At 39.7% G+C, this 16,736-nt stretch overlaps 1 protein-coding gene across 2 annotated transcripts in view; it reads right to left on the bottom strand.

The window, feature by feature from the left end:
* ULK4 (unc-51 like kinase 4) overlaps positions 1-16,736 on the bottom strand; it is a 442,797-nt gene that overhangs the window by 217,148 nt on the left and 208,913 nt on the right. For both annotated transcript variants that reach the window (XM_019537396.1, XM_019537387.1), the window contains exon 29: positions 15,995-16,087. In XM_019537396.1, coding sequence (XP_019392941.1) covers positions 15,995-16,087 — 93 coding nt within the window. The remainder of the gene's footprint in view (positions 1-15,994; positions 16,088-16,736) is intronic.

The raw sequence follows: 16,736 nt of genomic DNA on the forward strand, positions 1-16,736 counted from the left end.
CCAAAGACATCATGATAAAGAGTTACTTTAATTAATCACAACAGTCTGTTATGTTATACAAGGTTAATCCATCTATCATCTTCACAAACTGTATCATTTAGAAAAGGTACATTTCTGAACATTTTTTTTTCTGTTTTGCCACCTACCTCTATGGCTGAGGCTATCTCCTTTTCTGGAATTGTCCTCCTTTGTGGACAGCTACATGGAGATAACTAAGAGCACAGAAGCTGTTTGTTTCTTTCTTCCCCTATTACTCCTTACCATAAAAGCCCACACATGATCCAAAGACATTCTATCCCATTGTCTCAATCAGATATTTACAGAAAGAATGTCAATATTCAAATCACAGACAAATGTTTTCTTTCTAGTTTAGCAAGATTTCACTTTAAGAGACTGCTCTCCACATCTTAAGTAACATTATTTTAGAACATGTATTATGGATGCACCAGTACATTAGTAAAACCTGAGCTGAGCTTCGTACTTGAGTCAGGGATTTCACTTAGCATTGAGTGTCCAACACATCTTCTTTTTTTTTTGGCTTGAATTACCATAAAAATCAGAACAATCCAGTGTTTCCAACTCTCATGATTATTGATGAGTGTAACGGGGCCTTCTCGGGGCCAGTCTACCAGTGGCCTGCCCACCTGTTTCTGGGCTAACCGTCTGCCTTCTTGACTGCCACATCTTGATATTTAATTAGGATGTTAATTAGGTGAGAGGCTGCCCATTTCTTGCCCCGATGCTATAGGGCACTATTTGCGGCTCCGTTCTTCCCCTACACCGCAGCCTAAGCCTCGCAGGTGGTGTCCGTGGATCATAACTTCACCAGCCCCACACTGGGCCCCAGAATCCTTGGATCTGGACCCCAACTGGATGCCTCCACTCAGGCAGCCTACTCTGCCTTCATTCTGGGCTACCTAGCTCCCTGAGCTGTTCCCCCTCAACAGGTGTGGTCCCCTCAGGACCTCTGGCTACACAAGCCCTGGCCTCACCTCCAGGCCAGTCAGAATGCCAGGTCCTCAGCTCTGGGCATCCCTCACGGTGGGCCCCTGGCCCTTTGACCCTTCCGGTCCTCCCCCAGCATTGACCAGTCAAGAGATTTCACAGAATCATAGATGTAGGGTCGGAAGGGACCTTGTAGATCTTCAAGTCCGACCCCCTGCCTGGGCGGGAGGACAAAAAAAACAAAACCAAAAACTGGACTCAAATGAGTCCAGCCAGGTAGACATCAAGCTTCTTCTTAAAGACCCCCAGGGTAGGAGCCAGCACCACTTCCCTTTGGAAGTTGGTTCCAGCTCCTAGCCACCCTGACTGTGAAGTAGTTCTTGCGGATGTCTAATCTAAACCTGCTCTCCAATAATTTGTGTCCATTGTTCCTTGTCATGCCAGGGGGTGCTAGGGGAAACAGTGTCTCCCCCAAACACTTCTGGTCCCCCATAGTGAGTTTATAGACAGTCACCAGGTCCCCCCTCAGCCTTCTCTTGTGAAGGCTGAACAGGTCTAGGTCTCGCAGTCTCTCATTGTAGGGTCTGCCCTGTTGTCCCCGGATCATGCAGGTGGCCCTCCTCTGGACCCTTTCAATGTTGTCCATTGATTTCAAGTCAGGATTCTGAGTCTATAGCCCCACTCTCTCTCCTGGTTCTGCCTTCTGGACCCTGCTACGGGGTAACCCACTCGGTTGTGGGAGCTGGGGTTATTAAGGCATCTCAACCTGCCTTTCACTGGGGTGGTAACTGGCACGGCATTTCCTGGGGGCTCCCGTGCCACTGGGAACCCCACCAGACTACCCACTCCTGGCAGGGTGCAGTTTTAGGTCATGCCCAGGACCCAGAGCCTCCAAACCATCCCCTTAAGCTCCTGCCCTTACCTCCAGTATGTTACATGCAGCCAGGCAATGTTACTGCCTGGTCTGCCAACAGCAAACTGTTCTGTTTATATAGGCAGCCAGAGATCTAAAATAGTTGCAGCAATCAAGCATCTGCTGGCTGCTTGGCTGAGCTCTTAAAGTGGCAGGCACCTACAGTGCCCTGCCGCAACGACAGTAGCACAACCAGGGTAGGGTAACCAAGCAACCCCTTCCTGGTCCAGAAGTTGCCACTGCCCCTTGATGCATCCTACTGCCCCAGGTAACCCAGCTACTTTGTTATGCCTCTGCTAAAAAAAACTTAGGCAACAATAATCACTTGCTCTTCACAGCCTCTTCATTTCTCAGTAGTATCATCAGGATACCATTTCTGCTAAGACCAACTTAGCTTTATTCATACCAGGAGGAAAGGAGTAGGACTTCAAAAATCAGTTGAAACTAAGGTAGGACTAAACTATTCTATCCATTAATCAGAATCCAATGTTTACTGCAATGTAGTACTACAGGATAGAGTTAAAGTCATATTTTTTCTGCTAATGAAATAGTCAATCTCTTTACTGAAGAAGCATGTAGTAGTAAAATATTTACCACCATGCAAAGAGTAGACAGATAAACAAAATCTTCATCAACATCATGATTCCTAGGGTGAGGAAAGATTAAACAATTGAAACACTTCCAAATGAAACACACTTGGAAACATTTCCACCAGTGAGCAAACACACTCCCTCTGTGCTGTTCCTGGCTGGAACATTTTAAAATGCAACAGCCTCTTCTAGCCTTAAGCAGGGGGCCCTAGAGGAGGCTGCAGTGATGTATACCTCACTCTTTGTTTCCCCTCCTCCCTTCCCCTCACAGGGATGAGAGGTAGAAGAGAGGGATGAGAAGTCAGTGAAACAGGAAAGTAAGAGAAAGGATAGGTCTGGGAGTCTGACATTCCAGCCCCAGTCCTTTGAAGCTGGAGAGTCAAGGAGCACTTGGAGTGCCTCAATTCCTCCAATTCCTGCTTTTATCTGTCTTCATTAGTTTGCAGTTTTCTCTGACATGTCTGGTAGTACTGTCCAGAACTTAGGAACTCTGTCAAACACTGTGCTCCCCGTTTCTAGTGCATGACAAGCATTTCAAAAAGATAAGAAATTAAAGAGATTGAGGCAAAATCACTTTGGTAAATTGGGGATGAGGATGCAACTCTACCACATTTAAACATAAAAACTTACAAACATATTCAAGTCATCAGAATACAGGAATCTGAAAACAGAAAATGCATTTGATTTGAAGAAGCCCAATTACTGGTATTTTAAGTGAGAAGATAGTTACTAGTAACTCTTGCACTTCAGAAGTTGCCTGTAAGGTTTTATCTGCAAGATGTCACCTTCTGACAGTACACATGCTCATCACAAGAGACAACACTGCACAAAAGAAAATGTACAGAGTTCTGTGAGGCAGCCATAAGAAAATTACTTAAAATATTCTCTGCAATTTTTATTCTGCACTATGCTGCCATACTCTTTTTTCCTTTTATACTTAGTGTAAAATGAGTTCTGTGCAGTCATGAAATTAAGATCTTTATCTGCAGCTGTAGCTCAAAGATGTTATATATTTTGAAGCATGTAGTGCTTCAACCCCAATTTAGGTGTTTAAGAACACATGTAACCTCATTAAAATGCTTAATATTAAATATATACTTAAATAACTAGCTGATTTGGTTTATGATAAACTAAGAAAATAAACTACAATTCTATCCTCTTCTACTCAACATCTTTTTTCCTGTAAAATGTCTACAGTAGTAATCTTTAGCTGGGCATATCTAAAATGCCTATACTTACAAACATTTATTTAGATTGTAAATGTCTGTATTTAGATTGTAAATGGGTTCCGTACGTTTCTAACATTAGACAACTACAACATTTTAAAATTGCTAACTTGTACTGTTGACCTGAACTTCAGTTTAAACATACGTTGTCATGTTATCAAAGTGCTTAGGGTCGGAACGAACCTAAACAGATCATCAGGACCAACCCCCTGCCCTGGGCAGGAAAGAATGCCAGGGTCATATTACCCCAGCCAAATATCTGTCCAGCCTCCTCTTGAAGGCCTGCAAGGTAGGAGAGAGTACCACATTACTTGGGAGTCCATTCTAGAGCCTGACAGCCCTAACTGTAAAGTAATGTCTCCTGATGTCCAGCCTGAACCTTCTCTCTAACAATGTGTGGCCATTATTCCAAGTAACCCCCGGTGGTGCCTGGGGGAACAGAGCCTCCCCCAATTCCCACTGGTCCTCCCTGGTGAGTTTGTAAACGGCCACCAGATCCCCTCTCAGCCTTCTCTTGTGGAGGCCAAATAGATTCAGGCCCTTTAGCCTCTCTTTGTAGGGCCTGCCCCACTGCTCCTTGACTCTGTGAGTGGCCCTCCTCTGGACCCTCTCAATGCTAGCCACATCCCTCTTGAAGTGCGGCACCCGGCACTGGACGCAGTACTCCAAGTGCGGCCCGATCAATGTCACATAGAGGGGAAGGATCACCTCCCTGGACCTGCTTGTGATGCATTTGTAGATGTATGACAAAGTGCGGTTAGCCTTACTGACCACTTCCTCACATTGGTGGCTCATGTTCATCCTGGAGTCAACAATGACTCCAATATCTCTTTCTGCCACTATGTTGACAAGTAGGGTGTTCCCCAGCCTATAGGTGTGTTGCTGCTTCCTTCTCCCTAGCTGCAGCACCTTGCACTTGTCTGCAATAAATTCCATTTATTCTCATCTGCCCACCTCTGTAATTTGTCTAGATCTAGCTGGATTATGTCCCTCCCCTCCAGCATGCCCACCTCTCAACTTGGTGTCATCAGCAAATTTGGGCAGTTTGCATTCCACACCTACATCCAGATCACTGATAAAGATGTTGAACAGTACAGGCCCCAGGACCAAACCCTGCTGGACTCCACTGCCCACATCCCTCCAGGTCAAAAACGACCCATCAACCACCACTCTCTGGGTGCGACCATCTAGCCAATTTGCCACCCATCTGACTGTGTAGGCATCAATGCCACAGTCACCAAGTTTTTTTAAGAGACTGTGGTGGGAAAACGTGTCAAAGGGCCTCCTTAAAGTCCACGAAGACGACATCCACCCTGACACCCTTGTCCAGGGACTTTGTGACCTGATCATAAAAAGAAACCAGGTTAGTCAGGCAGGACCTGCACTCAATGAACCCATGTTGGTTGCCCCTGAGCATTACCTCCCCTGAGGTAATTGTCAAGTGAGAACAACCAATAAATTATGCAAATATGTTGTGCACTATCGTCTATCTACTATCAGGATACCAAAAACCATAGTCTTCAACCATGTTAGTCTTTTTTTTGTATAACTGAAGAGCATTCAATAAATGTGACCCTCAGCTAAAAAGCAAAATACAAAAACTGAAATAAAAATATTTAATTGCAAAAGCTCAGAGTAATTCTAACATTGACTGTAGAAGTCAATATTGTTATATTACTTAAAAAGAATCAATGGAAAGTGTATGTCATAAGAAAGGAATAAATGAACTCAACAAAATCATCCTCAGATAATCCAGCTATTTGATCATTATATATGTTAAATAGGGAAATGATGGACAGTGTCTCAGAGAAGCAACTGATTAAAAACTGGATTGGCAGCCTAACAACGTCATCTCAATAAACAGCCACCATATTAAATTGTTCCAAACACACTGCAGACAGTTAAATCAGATCCGATTCTACTATGCAAATATCTGTTCCCAATAGGAGTTCATTTCCTCTGACAATTTCTTATACAAGCACTATCTGTAAAAAGTAATTAAAAAAGAAACAAATGCAATTTTTCAGTTGTCCAGAGATGAATTTTATTAGTTCAAGCTGTCCTTTTTTTTAGTATTCACTCCTTATTTTATTTTACACCATTACTGGTCTCAAAACAGCTGAAAGCAAACTATGGTTTAGTATTATTTAATGTTTATTAATGGTTTTTGAGGTTGGATATTTGAAACATATTTCACAAGACTGAGCACTCTGATGGATGACTTGTTCAGGAAAGACAGGCAGAGGGGGAAAAAAAAGGTGCTGTTGCTCTCTCTATATAAGCAAGCAGGGGTGGATGAGGTGCATCCTAGAGTACTGACGTAATTTGCAGAGGTAATTTCAGAGACATTGCCTATCTTCGGGAACTCAAAGACGCTGGGGAAAGTAGCTGGAGAAATGGTCCAAAATTAACTAAATGAAATTTAATAAGGACAAATGCAAAGTCTTGCATATGGGATGGAACAATTCCATGTACAAATATGGACTGGGGAATGACTGGCTAGGCTGGAGTATTGCAGAAAAGGAACAAGGTGTTATAGTAGACCAAAAGCTGAATGTGATCCAAGAGTATGCTCTTGTGGCAGAAAAGCCAATGGTGCTACATTAATAAGAATGTCACTTGCAAGTCAAGAGAGGCAATTCTTCCTCTGTTTGTCACTACTAAGGCATCAGCTGATATACTGCATCCAATTTTGGGGGCCACACTTCAAGAAAGAGGAGGATAAATTAGAAAGAGTCTAAAGGAGACCATCTAAAATTATTAGACCTCTGGGAGACTTGGATTTACAAGCTGAAGAAAAGAGGGTATTTGACAAGTCTTCAAATACATGAAAGGTGGGTATATAGAGGTTAGTGATAGAGAATTCTCTGTGTTTGCAGAGGACAGGATGAGATGCAATGGTTTCATATTTCAACAAGGAAAAGTTAAGGTGTATATTAAGAATTTTTTCACTATAAGGATGATCAAGCATTGGAACAGAGAAGCCGTGGAATCTTTTCTCTTGGAAAGTTAGACAGTGATGATCCTTCATTGAGCAGGAGGGTGGAGTAGATAACTTCCTGAGGCACCTTCAACCTCTAGTTTTCTAGGTTTCCATGAGAAAAAGGTATCTATTTACCTATTTAGTTCTTCCACCATAGCAATGCATTTTTCTATGTTATTATGTAGGTCATAAAAGAAAGATATTCTACGAGGCAGTCATTGTGGGAGAAATATAAATTCAGTTAAATCACTGACTCAGTAGAAAGTGATATCCATCATTATATATTAAAATAGTAATGTGAAAGGACATTCAGGAGTAAAAGGAAATGAAGAAAATCAGTTCTAGAAAGTACCTCTATATTGAACAACACACCACGTGGAATCATTCTGTTCATCCCCTACCAAATCCCAGAAATGAGGCAATGTGGCTACCTTGGGTCTACCTTGAGCACATGTCAATTTACATACTCAAGATGGAGCACATGAGAGCAGTGCTAGTTGTGGGAGATGATGGGTGGGAAGTGCTTCTCAGTGGTGCTGTTCATTCAGCACAAGTGACACTATAGATAACCCATGGGGATCTACTCACAACTACTACCATCAGATATGCTATAATTAAAAATAATAATAATTTATAAATATGGGTTATAAACCACCTAGAGTTTCAATAGTCATTTTCCAATAGTGTCATAAACACAATGAATATAACCCAACTGTAAGTACATTACAAGATTGAGTGTCAGCGTCTGCAACCCCAGTGTCTGCTATCCAATCACATTAAGTATATGAACACAAAGAAAATTCTTCAGATAAAAAGAGCTTACGATGGTGAGCCACAGTATTGCCCTGATAACCAAAGCTCTACTTATAGTGACATTTTATGAATTGTAATAAAGATTTAGAAGCTCAATAGATTTATTTCAACAGTAGAAAAAATCATACCATTTATTTGCACAATAAGCATAATCCCATAGTTGTATAAATATAATTTATATAATAAAATGCAGTTAAGTACTATATTTACTGGATTCAAATTGTTCAAAAATCTCAAATCACCCAAGCGATTTTCTAGTTTATTTTAATCTATTTAGTGTATTGCAGCAGTGCTTATGGTCGCATGTAAAAGATGAGAAGGTATAAGGAATATTTTAGTTGCTTTTAGGACAACCAACTGATCAGACATCAGCCAAAGAAAAAATGTGACTATGTTTCCAGTCTTTGTTCATTACATTAGGTTCAAGAAAGAGAGAGTAACAATTGAAGAACTACTACCTACTCATAGTGAAAAGGTGAGTGCAAGAGGATGCGATCCTCACTTAAATTTTCTGCTAGTATAATTTAACCTACTTCAGTAGAGTTAATTAAGACTTAATGGAAGTGAAAGAAGGACCTGGCTCATTGCCCTACAAGGGTACCTTTTAGGCTCCCTACCTGTCTCCTCCATCCCCAAGGTGCCTTCTATACGTTTCTGGACGGGCTTTCTCTAGCTTTCCCTGATGTTTGATCTCCACAGCATGAACAGTAAACACCATTCACCCTCTCTCAAGCCTAACCCAAGGCCTATTATGGAGAGGAGTATTTTCCTTTACCAGTTTGCAAAGACAAATATGTATCATCAAAAATTTATTCTCCCATCATATGAACATGCATGTTTCATAACCAGAATTTGCTTATTTCACATTTATTGTTTTATTCTTGTCAAGGTCATGAAATAGAAATGTAAAAATTAATTTAGTGCCCTCTAGTGAAACTTTTGCCATGAGTTCCTGACATATCAATGACTTAGTGCTCTAAATTTCAATAATTTCACCAACATATTTTGAAAATAGCATAAAAATAAAAAACACGATACGAGTTTACAAATACTTGCATGGATTTCTTTTTACCTATCACGTTCTCTCTCTTCTCAATATTACATCTCTGACAAAAGAAAGTAATTGAAACAGCTAGTCACTCATTACAATACTGTTCACACAAAAAACAATTGGGAAGCAGAGGGGTTTTACAGCATATTAATAGATTCCATAGGATGGCAATACATGGGAACATTACAGTATGCTCTATAGTGTCAAAGATGTCTATTGCCACAAACTACTCAGGTCAGCCATACTTTTCAGTGACTGCCTTGCATATAGAATAGGCTTCAGTCTGCAGAGACAACATATATACCCAATTTTCTGCATTGTAAGTACTTCCACATTCAATCATTCACAAGCATAGGTGACACGTGCCCCTCTGAGAGCACTGGTGCCCACCCTGACAGCAAGCGCTGCAGCTGGTAGAGGGGCACAGAGAACACTATTGCCCTCCCTGAAATTGGCTCTCCATCGCCGGCTGGCCGCTGGGGGACGGACCCCTCCCCACCAGTTGTGCCCTGCTGGTGCTTCCCCCACCCACAAGACTCGGGAGGCAACAGTTGCCCATGCTCGCAAGGCAGAAATTGGTACACAGAATAATAGAAAGTTAGGGTTGGAAGGGATCTCAGAAGGTCATCTAGTCCAATCCCCTGCTCAAAGCATGACCATCCCAACGTATATCATCCCACCCAAGGCTTTGTAGCTAGGTCTCGAAAAATTCCAAGGATGGAGCTTCTGCCATCTGTCTAGGTAACCTGTTCCAGTGTTTTACTAACCTCCTAGTGAGAAAATTCTTCCTAATATCTAACCTAAACTTCCCTTGCTGCAATTTGACACTGTTGCTCCTTGTTCTGTCATCTATCACCATAGAACAGTCTAGCTCTATCCTCTTTGAACCCCATTTCAGGTAGTTGAAAACTGCAATAACATCACCCCCTCAATCTTCTCTTCTCCAGACTAAATAAGCCCAGTTCTCTCAGCCTCTCCTCATAAGTCATATGTCCCAGTCCCCTCACCATTTTTGTCACCCTCCACTAGACTCTAATTTGTCCACATCCTTTCTGTAGAGGGGGGCCCAAAACTGAACACAGTACTCTAGATGTGGCCACACCAGAGATGTGGGGCACCAAATTTTCCCATGCTTTATTTTTCTGTGGGAAATTTTCCATTTCTAAAAATGCATTGTTTCATAAAATTCATTAGTAACAATGAGTGGATTCCAATACAAAATTAGGCAAGCCTGGCAGTTTCAAAGTTGTAATTAATGTTTTTCAGGTAATTATCCCTAGGAACTGTGAGAGAAAGTACAAATATGTTTTATTGATTTGTAAACAGGAGGGTAAATGCACTCACATAATAATCCAAACCAAAAATCAAGTTATGAATTCACCTAGTTGGCTGTGCAGGTCATATCAAAACCAAAGCTAAAATTCTTATTTCATCTCAGACTGCAAGTGAAAGCAAAACCAGAACTAAAACTGTGATTAATTTTTCTTTCACTTCAGCAAACACACAGCAGTGTCTCATTTCTTTTCTTGAGTTGGGGAAGTTGGAAGTGTTTGTAAAAGATGTTAGTTTTTTAGTGCTTTTGCTCTGAAGTAGTCATAATAATGCCTAATAAGGAAAAAAAACTGGTGTTCATCATTATAGTGAAGTTCAAGTCACTGAAGGAAGGAAGTTGGTATGTGGGCAGGAGTATGTTAACAATGCAACAAGAATGAAGAACATTTAATAACAGGTAGAAACTGTCCTGAAAAAGTACAAGCCATATACAGTAAGCTAATACAACGAAATGGTGGAACAACATCATCTGAGAAAAAGTCTACTTCAGAAATCCTGTGCTAGTAAACAAATTAATATGTCAAACAAGGCACAGTATAGACTGAAATGTACATTGTTTTAAAACATTACAATTTTAAAAGTTGTTAATGCAACCCTGGACTATTATTTATTTATTTAATTAAAATATTTGTATCCTGCTTTTCTGCTTGCACTAAACACCTAAAGTGGCTTAGCCTTAACAATATATTTTTAAAATTACATAATAGATAGTTAACTATTTCAACCCAGCAGAGCAAGCTTAGTCCTCTGGTAGATGGCAAAGGCCAGACTATACTTCCTTTTGGCTCTGCAGTCCCACGGCAACTGAGCAGCAAGTTAAGCGGCAGGGTGTTCTTTCTGGCAGGGAGTGGGGAAGCAAGCACCCTGCTACTTCTCCTCCTTCTGATCGATGAGGCCAGACTAGAATAGGCTAAGATAAAAATCTTTCCCCTTTTTGTTGCAGAAACTTGGTAGCTCAAGTGAAATAGCAGATTTGCAAAATATGGGAAATGAAAACGTTGGGCTGCCAGGTCTAGGCAGCAGCAGGATCCTCGCTTTCAAGATCACTGTCACCACATATGTGATCCACCATGAGTAGCTGTTCAAGATAGTCAAGCTTTTTTAATCAAGCCTTGTGGACAAAATGTCAAAATAAGATCAAGAAAAAGCAGATGAGACATTAGCTTGAGGTATATTTGCAAGTTGTACACCTCTTTCCATAACTGAAAATCAATACTAGAAGGAACACTACAAACTAATTCGCTCATCATATAAGTTACCATCACATGATCGCCCATCACATTCTCTCTTAGGTAGAGAGTATGACAGGATTCAAACAACAGTTATTCAAATGATTGGTCAAAGAGAATCACTGATTCTGATGTCAGATGGATGGACCGATTGATATACAAGGAAATCCTTTATTGAACATTATGTTAGCAACACCTGAACCAATATTCCTGAAAGCAATTGCTACCAAATCTTCTCGTCAAACAGGTGAATACATAGCCAATTACCGAGTGAAGAGACAAAGTGCAGGTCCCTCCATGGTACCAGCCCTTGTAACTGATAATTTAAGTAACATGAAAGCTGCATGGCAAATATTAAAGGCAAAGTATCCTCATTTTAATAGTATTAGGCTATCTTGCTCATGTTTTGAATCTTCTGGCAAAGGACATAGTAAGTATGAATACAATGAAGACAACATTGGCAAACTGCAAAGCGATTGTGAAGGTATTCAACAATCATCATGTTGCTAATCAGACTTTGAAGAAATTACAGAAAGAGAAGCAGGGGAAGGAAAGTGCACTTTTATTGCCATGAGAAACTAGATGGGATCTGCTACAAAGTGTTTACATAGTTTGCTGTGCCCAAACAACTGTTTGTAGTGTGCTTCAATAGATGACACGGCACCCCGGATTATTCCCGTGAATTTACGAAAGCAGATTTTTGACAACAATGTGTTCTGGGTTCGAATTCAAGGAGCATTCAATTTGCTACTACCAGTTCCCAGTGGCTATCAAGAAACTTGAAGGAGATACACCAAGCCTTTCAAATATTCCAGAGATATTCAGATAACTGAATGAAAAAGTCTAATTGAGCTTTTGCCTTCTTCACCTCTATCCAAAAAAGTAGTAGTAAAACAAATGTTTACTAAGAGATCTGAGTTTTGCTCTCATCCAGTTCATCTGGCAGCAAACCTTTTGGATCCTCAACACAGAGGGCAACATTTAATTAGAAGATTAATTATCTACTGCTCTTGATACAATTATGTAAGTAGCTAAGAATGTCCCCAATGCTGACGCAATATCCCTGATAACAGACATTGCCAAGTACTGCACAAAAGAAACATTTTGGAGCAAAGATGTCATTTGGCAGGTAGCAGAGAATATGTCTCTTCTCACATGGTGGAAGGGATACTGTAACACCTGACTGCTGTACAGGGTTGTTCTAAGGCAGTGTTTCCCAACTGGTGTGCCATGGCATTTTGGGCTGGAGCCACGCCCCCCACCTGCTGCTGCTGCAGATACAGGCAGACGGGGAGCATGGCTCCAGCTCCAGCCCAAAATGCCTTCTGGCTGGCCGCACACCACCCCCCTGGTTAATGTCTGGCTGGCCACGTGCCAACCCCCACCCCATTCAGTGTCTAGCTGGCTGCACACCACCCCCTTCCCCGCTCTGTGTCCAGTGTATTGTGGTGCTTTTTTTTATTTAGGTAAGTGTACTATGGGGCGAAAAAAGTTGGGAAAAGCTGCTCTAAGGATCCTAAGCATTCCACCAACAGCTACTTCTTGTGAACGGAACTAGGTTTTCAGCTCAATCAAGAAAAAAAAGGAGGAATAGACTAACAAATGAACGCACCTCTCTCAAAATCTCTTCCTTCTGGAGAATCAGTCGAAGCACAATTAGTGAGGAGGATGCAGTGTGATGATGATAGGTTGCCCTTGCCCATAGACTCATTGGTCAAACCATCCTTTAGTGAAAGAGAATGTGGTTCGAATAGTTCTGAATCAGATTTGCCTCAATCTGATACTTAAATGGAACTAATAAATAGTACAAGTGATTCTACAGATAGCGACAGTGAAAGTGGAGGTGCCAAAATGACTTCAGTGGAAGAGAGTTAAACTCTGTTAAAGTAGATGAGTGGACAATCATGATATATCATGCAGATTCTTTGGGTGTGCTAAAATCAGCGTCAACAGTTTTCAGTGCCCTCATTTTTTTTCTTAAATTTAAACGAACAACATAAGGGAAGTACATGCTATTGTGTTTGTCTTCACATTTTTACAAGTATTCCAATAAAAATAATCTCTTTCCACATGAAGCTTTGAATAATATTTAAACCACATTAACAGTGCTGTATTTAATTATTCTTCTAATCAAATATTTCAGTTCAAATACTTGTGGCTACTGAGACATAAAATTAACATTAACTTTTTTAGTTTTGTTTACTAAATGTAAGTCAAATAAACATGCTAAATCAGATCACAATCTATTTAGGGCAATGCCAGGTAGGGACTGCAGCCACAGCCACAGTAGCCACCTGACCCCTCCTGCCTGAAATATGCTGACAGTCACTGATCCAATATTCCCCCTATATTTAAAACAAGATACACATTTAAGAATTAAAGATGCCAGTGTGCCGACAGATATGCAGAGAGTGAGATCTTCTCACACTTCTGCTTTTTTAAAATCAGTAAAGCACTCTCTCTTCTACCTTAGAAACCCACCCATCTGCAGTACAAACCCTAGTAATGAGGGCATTACTAGACTCTGATTCACTAAAATGAGATGCATAGTCATTATAGGCAGGTGGTGTTAGACCCCATATTCAAACATAAGATATTGTGGGAAGAATGGGATAGATGATTTAAACCCTGATTTGTGGCCTTGCACATTCTTTGAAGAATTAAGAGGAAAATGGATCTCTACCTTAGTTAAAAATGATAAACACTGGGCTCCTTCCTAATATTTGATTTCTTTCTAAAAACTTGCAGCCTGTCCTATACTCCTTGGGTGCATTTGCAATACTTGCATGAAGATAAAGACCAAACTCTAATGAAATTTCTTTTTTAAATTCTTTTACTATAGCATATTGTTTCATTTGATTTTTTGCATCATATGTTTGTTTTAATTTTAAGTTGGTAAAATATATAATGTTATTGTATGTTTTTACTGATAACTATGAATTACCTAATTTTATTCTAATATATATAAATTTTATCGTCAATTTTACTGTATAGTTTTAGCAAAAGCTGTAAACATCCCAATATCTAGTAGTAGTTTTTCCAGTATATACATTCTTTGATATTTCTATTTACCTCATATCTTCAATTCTTTCCTTCAAAATTTGCTGTAAAGTCTTTCATTCTACTGAGGTCAGGATAATAGGTATGAAATTTCATAACTAAAATCCGTAAGTACTAAATTTGCTGTGCACATGATACCCCAAATTTGATATTTTTATTAAAAATTTATGTTTTCACTTTTACAATTTTACATACTAGGTTTTTTAGCGTTCTGGATACAGACTATTCAACCCTTCCCAATTTGGGTCCAAAATGTCCTGGAGCAGGGGGTTGGACCCAATGATCTACCAGGTCTCTTCCAACTCTAGAAATCTATGAATCTATGTCCCTGAGATTTGCTCTGCGTCTTGGATAGGGTAATTCACATCTTGCTTTTGTCCCCATGCTCAACATAACTGTACTGACTGAATCAAATACTCATTTAATACTGCAGCCATAACTAAGTTATTTCTAATCTCTACTCTTTTGCAATTCCATTTCTTTTCTTCTCATCTTTCCATTTATAAGGATATGTAACCTTTTACTATTGTTTTAATTTCCTTTGCAAGGAATTGATTTACAGCTATTCACGCTTTACCTATACTGACATCTAAGACATAGATTTCTTTGCTGATCAATTCTCTTTCCCCCTTTGTGGGAGGCTCTGCTTACTGCTAAAATCTTTTCTGGGGATAATTTAAACACTCAGTACTGAATATTCTGATCATAACTTGCTGAAACCTCATGTTAGCTTTATGTAACCTGATTTCAGAAAGTTCAGAAACCTATTTTGTTACTGCCACTATTGCTTTCAGGATTTAGAAAGTAATGGACAAAAATGAAGAATGAGCTGAAAATCTCACTCACCAGTCAGAAGTGAGGGAAAGGCAAATACTGGTAATTCCAAACACTACATTCTGACATAGCAGCACAGTGTGCAAACTACTTGCAGAGGAAGGGAAACAAATATAGTGTTTTTACACTAGGTGTTATATACACACTGAAAATAGACATCACATTGGTCATATTATCCTGGGACAAACTACAGGCATACAGATATCCATTCTCTTATCCTGAGATAAATCCTAAAAATGTTTCCTGCATAACAGGTAGTAATGGCTTGTCCCAGGTTATTGCAAAGTATGTCCAAACAGTTATCCTGGGATTATGTCATTGAATCAATGGCAGAAAGGTGGTACTGCATTGAACTGCTCACTAAATCCTGACTATATGGGTGATGTGCGTACATACCAATCCCAGAAATTTTTGTACTGGGATAAACAGAAGCACAATTTTCCAGGGACAAATATGATGTCTGTTCCTAGCCTCAGTGTATTTATATTAGCATAGACAGCACAAGAAATTCAGAAAATTCAGTAAAAGATTAACAAAAAGATTCAAATCAGAAAAAGATTTTTTATCTTCCCATTATTTTATACTTTTATATTTAATAGGGCTAAAAGTATTCAAAAACATAGAAAAAAAGCAGTAGAGCATATTAAGAACTATGAATTGAAGAAATCTTACCTGCAACAAACACCAGTAGTGTAACTATGTTGGAGGAGGGGGAAGCAACTGGGGCATTTGTTACCAACTTGGGAGGGTAAGCAGAAAGAGCAGCCTCCACTCTGTGGCCTGGCTACCACCACTACCAGCTGGAGCTGCTGCCCTCATGCATTACTACTACCCTGGTCACAGAACTATCCAGCTATGACTCTGACAAGCACGGCCTTAAGTAACAGAAAACTGTTTTCACTATTACTACAAACCCATATCTCTACATAATCTCAACAGGTTGAACTGAATTTATCCCTAGAGTAATTCTTAACAGTTATCTGAGTAAGTGAAAAGAGAGAAGAGAATGGTGTGTTACCTTGTAAAAGCTGGGCTGTGTTCACTCAGGGCTACTAAGAGTTTTAGAGCATACACTGGGACTGGGTCAGGAGCCATTAGAATGTGTTCATAACTGCAACGAAAAGAAAAATTAATGGTGAAAAGCTAGAGATTGAGTGTATCAAGTAGCCTATAGACTTTGTTAATGGCTTAAAATATAGTCACTCCTAGAATATTAAGGAAAAACAGCACTCCAAAGTAATGTATTTTTACTGATTTGGTAACACAAACAATAAGGTTCCTGCTACTTGGAATTATATAATATTAAACACCACCACTATTTGGAAATGAATGGGTTTTTTTTTTCCAGTTTATGGCACTAAGTCAAAAAATATAAAAAACAACAACAGTATTACTGAAAGAGCAATTTAGTTTCATCATATGTACTTGAGACAGGCAAGCAAAACTATAAAGAATTAATTTTATTCAATGAATCTTAAAATAGTAATAGGTACAAGATATAGGAATCTCAAACTATTGTATAGAAGCTTATACATGACCAGGTGCTGGGATTTTATATTTTACTTTGTTAATTTTTTTGCAATTTAAAGCCTTTTATTTTTGAAGTGCTTCTTTTAGTTTTGGTTTTCTTTTCTTAAATACAGTGTACTTTCATTCTCTTAGGAATGCTATTGAACAATGCAACAACTCCAATCAATGCTTCTTTTCAACTTCTTCGATAAATGCACTTCCACAAAGAAAAGATCTATAATATATATCAA

The sequence above is a fragment of the Crocodylus porosus genome, unplaced genomic scaffold (assembly GCF_001723895.1).
Source record: "Crocodylus porosus isolate Cpor-Errol unplaced genomic scaffold, CroPor_comp1, whole genome shotgun sequence".
NCBI classification, from domain to species: Eukaryota; Metazoa; Chordata; order Crocodylia; family Crocodylidae; genus Crocodylus; species Crocodylus porosus.